General features: G+C 55.8%; 1 protein-coding gene across 1 annotated transcript in view; it reads left to right on the forward strand.

Annotated features, from left to right (window-relative positions):
* Positions 1–6,459, forward strand: part of PDE10A (phosphodiesterase 10A) — a 137,710-nt gene extending 131,251 nt beyond the window's left edge. Inside the window, 4 exon segments of the mRNA XM_023764791.1 lie at positions 417–528; positions 1,581–1,661; positions 4,212–4,300; positions 5,022–6,459. Coding sequence (XP_023620559.1) covers positions 417–528; positions 1,581–1,661; positions 4,212–4,300; positions 5,022–5,139 — 400 coding nt within the window. The 3' untranslated portion in view covers positions 5,140–6,459.
* Positions 6,460–8,395: the final 1,936 nt, after the last annotated feature.

Below are 8,395 nucleotides of genomic sequence, written 5' to 3' on the forward strand. Positions count from 1 at the left end.
GTAGTTTGCCCACGGCTGGTTTGAAATGAATAAAACTAAAAAAAAAAAAGACCGTACCCTTTTATGTAATGATGTTTACTTTGAATTTATATTAGTTCACACAAACACTCCATCCCTGCTTTTGTTCCGGCCCTCCGGTCCAGTTTAAGAACCCACTGTGGCCCTCGAGTCAAAAAGTTTGCCCACCTCTGGGCTAGACTCACGTTGGCGTAGAAAGTGGCTGCAGGCTGAAGTCCTAATTCCCAGCACGTTACCACTGGAGATAGGACTTTTAAGGAGAAATTAAGGTAAAATGAGGCCATGTAGGTCGGCCCTTCCCCAGTATGAGTGGTGCTGACCACTCTGTGCCCCGTGCCCTGGAGACCCCGCCTTGTCACAGGTGGGCAGTGCTGACTGCTCTGTGTCCTCTGTTCTAGAGACCGCGTCATTGGCTTGATGATGACTGCCTGTGACCTTTGTTCTGTGACAAAACTGTGGCCAGTTACAAAGTTGACGGCCAATGACATTTACGCAGAATTCTGGGCTGAGGTAGGTCGTTGGTTTTCATATGACTCAATAATGTCAAGAAATGGGAAAACGAAGAGCAAGTAAACATGTGGGTGATTTAGTAACTACGTTAGCTGCTCACGTTGCAAGTTATTTCAAAAGGCTGCGGTCGGTCACACACCGACGGGCTCAGCGTTCGCACAGAAGGTGAGCACAGGGGTTGCTGCGTCTGATGAGTGTGTGCGTCAGCTCTGATTCACCCGGAAGGGACTGCTTCCGGACAACAAGACAGTTTTCCTCGTGGAGTAATGGTTCCCTCGCTCAGTAATCATGCTCATCTGTCAGGGACAGGCCCTGTCCAGGCGCCGGGGGGACCGCAGTCGTGGGCCGTGCAGGTAGAAATGCGAGGGAGGGGCGGTCCGCGCTCCTGTCCACAGCGCGTGCCCGACACTCCCGGCCTGGAAGCCAGCGTGGGAAGCACTGGTGTGTGAACACCTGTCCTGATGGAGACCTCAGCTTTCCTCTGAGTCGTCCCCGAGCGAGCAGCATGCCCGCTCCTGTTCGCATGTCGTCCCCGAGCGAGCAGCATGCCCTCTCTTGTTCCCGTGGCTCCACAGTCCGAGGCCCTGCCTGTGTGACGGCGCTTCCGCTCATGCTGTTCACAGGCTGCTCGCCCAGAGCTGGCAGCACAGCCGTCTGCAGTGAGCGTCTGTGTCTGGGCCTTTACGGCGACGCATCTGCACCAACACGCTCTGGACCCGTGTCCCTCCCCTGGCCCAGCTTCGCCCGCTCGGCACGGGAAACACTGCGGGAAGCGCCAGGGGCCGGGCTCGGAGTTGCTCCATGGTTCTCTCCACGCCTCTGACGAAACGTCTGCCTCCTGCAGAGGGAACAAAGGCAGCTGGGTTCTGGGCAGTGCGTGCAGAGGGGCCTCAGGGTAGAGACCAGAGGGCGACGCTGCAGTTTTCACTGTTGGGCTTTGTCATGTCGGTCACCACAAGCAGGTGCATCGTGAAGAAACGAGTGACGGGAGGGAGGAGCTGTGAGCACTGAGCCTGCTTGGCAGTGAGACATGACTGTCCCGCTCCTTCCAGGGCGACGAGATGAAGAAGCTGGGGATCCAGCCCATTCCCATGATGGACCGGGACAAGAGGGATGAGGTCCCGCAAGGCCAGGTATGATGCGGGACGTCCGGGAGCGTGAGGCGGCCGTGCCGTCGGACATGGATAAAGCACTCCCACCTGTGTCCCTGTGCCCGGCGGCTCCTGCGGGCCTGGCAGCTCATGAAGGAGCGTTAGTGCTTTATCCTCGAGCGCCTGACAAGCCTCCTCTCTGCCCTTGACTCACTGCCCGAGCCGAGCCTGCGGGCTCAGAGCTCCGTCGCTCCCTCGCAGTGGACGCCGGCCGAGCCTGCTCTCCGGGCTGGTGCTTCCACCCTGTGCAGTTCCCAGGCTGCCGAGACCCTGGAGGCTGAGGGCCGGGCGGGGGTGTGGGCGGGCAGGGGGTCGTGTTCAGAGGGCGGAACCGTGAGCCACGCGGAGCCTCCCCACTGAGGGCGTGTGGGGAGCCTAAGGACCTGACTGGGAACCCGAGTCCACGCCCCCCTGTGGGCAGGCCCTCCCACAGACGCTGTGCAGTGAACGCACCTCTCCTGACGGGAGATCCGGGTGGAGGAGTGCAGTTGTGAATATTTTTTTCACGCAGGAAACATTTTGTCATTGAGTGAACAGGTACTTTTTGGAGGTTAGCATCATAGATTTTGATTAGGCCCACTTTTCCTAAGAGATAACGCATAGACTTTTAGTACATCCGAGCTTTATCTCGCCGTAAATTGACTACCATTCCCTCTCCAGGGAACATACATAAAATACTTAACTTACACTGACTTTTTCTGTCTTGAGAGTTCTCGTGCCTTGTTAACTTTCCATGTGCCCATGTGTGGTGTGATGACTTCCACAAGGTTATGGCCTTTTTAACTCCCCACCCTCTGATGCCACAATTAGGAAGTTAGTTCTGGACAAATAGTTATCATATGGGATTAAGGGTAGAAATAATTCCAGAAGATTTACAGGATGATGGTGTTTTTAAAATATATATTTTTATTGATTTCAGAAAGGAAGGGAGAGAGAGAGAGAGAGAGAGAGAGAGAGAGAGGGGGGAACCATGATGAGAGAGAATCACTGATTGGCTGCCCCCTGCACGCCACACTGGGGATCTAGCCCACAACCCGGGCCTGTGCCCTGACCGGGAATGGAGCCCTGACCTCCTGGTTCAGAGGTTGACGCTCAACCCCTGAGCCACGCCGGCCGGCTACAGGATGATGGTTTTGACTAAGTTCTCCAGTTTCCTACTTGGTTTGAAGGTGGTTTGTTGACTGCTCATACAAGCGTGTGTGCGTGGAGGGCGCCGGCCCAGCGGGAGCTGCAGGCTCCTGCGTCTCCACGGCCTCTGAGCAGAGCCCCGTGTCCTTGGCCAGGCTTTCGAAAGGGCTGCTCCCTCCCCTTTGGGCGGATGTGCACCCGCACGCCTGGCACGCATGCTGCACGGACTCTGAGTTTAGCGGCTCTTTCCCGTTGTTGATGGCCCGTTCCCTGTGGGGTCGCGGGGCCCGTCTCTCCAGCCTGGTGTCTGTCTGCGGGCTCCCACGCAGGGCCCGTGGGAAAGGCTTTTCGTCTCGAGATGGCGCCCCTCGTGCCACGTGGGCTTTCCACGCATTGTCTCACCCTCACGTGGGTGGGGAGTTCGTTGGAAGTTTGCTTGGTGTGCGGTTTAAGGCCGGGGCCTCGCGATGCTTTTCTTCCTGGAGAGCTGAGCGGTCATCGCAGCAGAAGGCAGAGGGTGCTGGCCATGACTCCAAGATGGGGCTGAGTCTCGTGTTCCTGAATTAAGAGAACAGTTTGTTTTTCCCAAACATTCCAGGCTCATTTGCAGGGTGAGAGCGTTGTAGATAAAGCACTTGTGTGGTCACCTGATGGCCATGGCTGTGCAGTGCTGCTCTGCCGCAGTCCTGACACCTGTCTCCAGCACCTGCCTTCTCCCCGCTCTCGTGCTCCGTGAGGCTGTTCCATGTTAAAGAGGCAGACAGGCCTCCGCCTGGCCGCGGTGGAGGGTGGGAATGTGTAGGCACGAGCTAGGAAGGGGTGTGAGTGCAGGAGGACGCGCAAGGACCAGTCGCTCCGCACCTCTCTCCCCCCGCCACATCCCACAGAAGGCTGTTTTCTTCAAAGACATTGGGAAGCCACGGGAAACGGGATCTGACGGGTTGAGAGGACTGGGAGCCAGTGCATGGGATTGTAGTGGGTCAGGCAAGGGAGTGGGGCCGAGTGTGGCATCAGGAGAGAGAACGAGGCACCAGAGCCAGCAGGCCAACAAGCAAACAGACCCGGCCGTGGTCCCGAGCGGGAGGGGGGGAGGGCTCTGTAGAGGCAGGTGCTTGACCTGGACACGCCTTGGGGTCCCCAGATCTGACCAGAGGTAAGAACGGCACCTGGATCACAGCTGCTTCATCCAAAGTCGATCCCACGGAAGGTGGTGCTTGGGTTTACAGTAACTGATATGCTGTCAGCTGCCCTGGGCTTCGCTTCTAGAGTGTGTGACGCCCAGTCTCGCTTAGCAAAGCGAGACCTTTAGTGTGGCAGCCAGGCTTAGGGACAGGACGTCCTGGGCGGACACGTGCTGCTGGTGGCTAACGTGTATGTGTTTCTTGCCGGTGGCTCCGCGGGCAGCTCGGCTTCTACAACGCGGTGGCCATCCCCTGCTACACCACCCTCACCCGGATCTTCCCGCCCACGGAGCCGCTCCTCCGGGCCTGCAGGTGCGTACGCCTCGGAGGAGAGACTCAGACTGCGCAGGCTCTTATGTTGACACGGTCACAGGTGCCCCCTTTGCTAAGCCCTCCCCCCTCCCACCTCCTCTGACCCCACTGGTATGTGTCCACGAGCTGTGCACATTGGTCAGCTCCCCTCCTTCCCTCCAGGATCCCTGCTCTGACACTGTCCGTCCTGGGACCAGGCCTCCGGTTCTGTTCATCAGCTTATTTTGTTCATTAGATTCCATACCTAAGTGAGAGCATGTGATACTTGTCTTTCTCTGCCTGGCTTATTCACTTAGCATAGTGCTCTCCAGGTCCCTCCATGCTGCCTCAGAGGGTAGGAGAGCCTTCTTTTCCCAGCTGCATAGTATTCCATGTGTAAAGGTACCACACGTTCCTCAGCAAGTCATCTGACGGCACATCCCCGCTTTGCCGCCCCTTCTAACTGGGTGACATGATCTGCCTGAGCCTCGCTGGCCTCCTGCCCGTGCCGTCTGGGACCCGGGCCCCTCCCCCAGGCTGAGGTGGCTTCAGGCTCTCCTGGGGCACTGAGCTGCCGTGTCCAGTCAGGGAGGCGAATGGGAGCCTGCCGGCCTAGCAAGCAAGTTGCCAGCAGAGTCAGCACAGCCCCCAAGCCCTGGGCGGAGCCTCCGCAGGGGTAGGTCAGCGTGAGGCCAGCCCAGGGCCCGAGTAAGCAGCGCCTGTCGCTGCCCCTCTGTCCTAGGAACAACCTCAACCAGTGGGAGAAGGTGATCCGCGGGGAGGAGAACCCCGCCTGGGCCCCAACCCAGCCGGTGGCCCCCGGCCCCTCGGAGAAGCTGCCTGTGAAGACGGACGACTGATGGCCCGGAGCTGCCCCAGCCACAGACGCTCGTCTCGCTGCTTGGACTTTTCTACCTTTTATTTTTGTGGGAAACCTACACCTGGCGACCGGGATGCCAGCCTCGCGCAGAAGGCACCATCACGTGACTCCGCCCACAGCTGACTCCTGCGGGACTCGGGCTGAAGTGGCTGAGCCGTCCTGGGGACGCAGACCTTCTCCGCCAGGGGTGCTTTGCCCAGAGCTGGTCTTTCTAGTGCGGGCTGGAAACGGTACTACGGCGCTAGTGTGCTTTGGCTCTCACACCAACGTCGCTCCATGTTGGCTATAAATAGGAGTTTTACGCATTCAATTGTGGGTGTTCGTGTGTGGCCTGCCTGTGATGGGCGTGGGCGCAGCAGCCAGCTGCAGGACCGAGGCCACGGAGGTTCCGTGGATGCATCTGTCTGCATCGGCGAGGGAGGAGGGCGCTCATTGCAGAGCTCCGTGGACGGAGCGTGGGCTCTGGAGGGCGCGCTCTGCAAGCCCTGCAGGCAGGAGGCAGCCTTCTCTCCTGGGGAGGAGCCGCGAGGATGAGAGCAGGCGTCTGGTCCCGTGCAGGGGGTGCAAAGGGTATTAAATGGTTTCGTTGCGGTCTTGGCACAGTCACTCATCGTCTTACAAAGAGAACGAAATAAAAGCAAGGCATACGCATTTTTTAATGGACAGGTTTTTATGGCTGTACAATGTGAATTTTGAATAATGATTTCTTTATAGTTTCACTTTGTGTCATGGCAACATTTTAGGTCCACGTTCACAATGAAGGGTTTCTTCTTCATTTCATTACCATTCATTCCTCCCCAAATCAAATTAAACCTTGAACTTGAATCTTCTCTGAGTTTCCTTCCACCTGCTGCTTCAGTGCTCAGGGCCCAGCCTCCTGCTGCCCTTGTCCTGCCTCAGCTGCCTGTCAGGACGGGAAGGCGTGGAGCCAGAGCGAGGGCCGGAGCAGATTTCTTTTAAAAAAATATTTTTATTGATTTCAGAGAGGGAGAGAGAGAGAAACATCAATGAGGAGAGAGAATCATTGGTCGGCTGCCTCCTGCACGCCCCACACTGGGGATCGAGCCTGCAACCTGGGCATGTGCCCTGAATAGGAATGGAACCGTGACCTCCTGGTTCATAGGTCGACGCTCAACCACTGAGCCACCCGGCTGGGCTGGAGCTGACTCCTGTCTTCTCTGCTCAGCGCCCAGCATCCGTGGAGACCTGTGGTGCGAGCTCCTTCTGTATGAGCGCTGCGGTCTCACGTTATGCCATAATGTAAATGTCTGTGAAAAACACATAAAAGTTACAGCCTGGACCCTCCTGCAGGGATGACAAGCCCAGAAGTTTTCCTTGGGGCCGTGGATGCTGCATGGTTTTGAGCACATGGACAGTGTCGGGTCGGAACCTGTGACTGGGCAGTCCTGGCCTGAAGGAATTAGCTAGAGGCTCACAGTGTGAGAGGCTGGTCCATGACAAATAGCGAGTCCTCTGTTCAGGGCAGGAAGCTGGAATGCTGCCTTCACTAAAATAGGTTTTTAAAATATTCTACATACTCCATACTGTGCGCATGGTGGTTCCTATGAGCTTGGTTCTTGCAAAAATCAATCTGTTCTTTCCACAGCATGGTTTATTTACATGGGGCAGAGAGCTGTGTATAAACACTGTTCTCTTAAAATTAACACTATGTGTTCAACTTCCTCACGGGGGCTTCTGGACGAGGCCGCCTCCCCTCCACGGAGCCCCGTCTGCTGTTGTAATTATACAATATGAGATAGAGGGAAATGCTAGAGAGAAATGCCACTCTGGCTCCATACCAGATGTATGTAGCTTTACACTCATGTATGTATGTAGATACACACTTGTATGTAGACACACGTGTGCGAGCGCGAGAGAAGCAAACACAGAAAAATAAAAAGCAGCCACATTCTTCAAAGACTGATCTTTCTCTGTTGAAACTGTATCGTTTGCTAAAGAGCTGCCTGGAGCGGCCTTGCCTGTGAGTGTCCGTGGAAGTGAATTGAACAGCGTCTCTGTTTTCTGGCCTCGACATTCTGAACCTTCCCCACCGGCTCCACCTGCAGCCACGACAGTGGGTTTTGTCATCTGATGAACGTGGAGGCCCAATTGCACGGGGTGACGATCACTTGAGGTTGCTGTCTGATTAGATGCTGTGAAAGGAGGCAGGGGTTCTGCTGTGGGGACGCTCCCGTGGCTGGCGTGCGTGTCCGGGTGCTGTGCTGACAGGTTACTACAGGACGTCCTCTTCCTGGACACAGCAGGTGCATTCTGTGGTCTCTCCAGTTCCCCAAAGAAACGCGTGCAGATGTAGGGGTGAAACTGCCGAGAACTGTTGTCAGAGTAGAAACCAAGTGTGAGCGAAGGGCTTTGTCTGATGTGAACGAGTGACGCTGCCTTCCCCACAGGTGAGACCTACTGAGGACCACAGATTTGCCAAGAGTGAAGGTTCCAGGGTGAAGTCATATCTAGTTAATAATCCGGTTTTGAAAAGAAACATAGAGTTGGGAGTGTTTTTTCTGTGTTGGCAGATCTATAGGGTGCCCCAGAACAACGTCTCCACGCACCTTGAGTGATTATAAAGGCAGCGTTTATTAACATCCATTTCATTTTAAAAAGCCAGCTACCAGCTGTTAAAGTGCGGGTACATTTTTTTGGGGGGGGGTCACCCGGTATTTAGCAGAGAAGCTTTAGAGTTCTGTTCATCTTTTTCTCAAATCCTGTTTTAAAAAGGAAGCTGGTTTTTATCACTGAAAGTTTTGACGAGTTTCTCATTAAGACGGTATTTTATTTTGAGCCAAATTTTCCTGTTCGGTAGGAATTGGGTGACAGCTGTGAGGAGAGGGAGAAGGCTTGATTCGCAGGCGTGGTCCTGGCGGTGCTGATTCACAACTGACAGTTCTGTCAGATGCCGTTGTCCCGTGACCTGCCAGCGCCGGGGATGTTTGCTGATGGAACCGGGCTGTGGGGTCCGTTGTCAAAATGCCCCTTAATGCTTAGTAGTGGACGGTGGCTCATTAATTAGGAAACTTCAAAGACTTGCATTGGCTTTGCAAAGTGATTCTCAAAAGCGGCCTCTTTCCTGGGCAGGGATGGGGCTCGTTCCCCAGGCCGGTTATCTAAGAAGCGGGCGCGGAACCTCGTTCTCTCATTCCCAACCCTGCCCCCCCCCCCAGGCTGAGCGCCTGTGCCGGTGACCACGGTCCCCTGAGGGGCTGTCCCAGCAGCGCAGGCAG

Source organism: Myotis lucifugus, unplaced genomic scaffold (genome assembly GCF_000147115.1).
Source record: "Myotis lucifugus unplaced genomic scaffold, Myoluc2.0 scaffold_348, whole genome shotgun sequence".
Taxonomy (NCBI): domain Eukaryota; kingdom Metazoa; phylum Chordata; class Mammalia; order Chiroptera; family Vespertilionidae; genus Myotis; species Myotis lucifugus.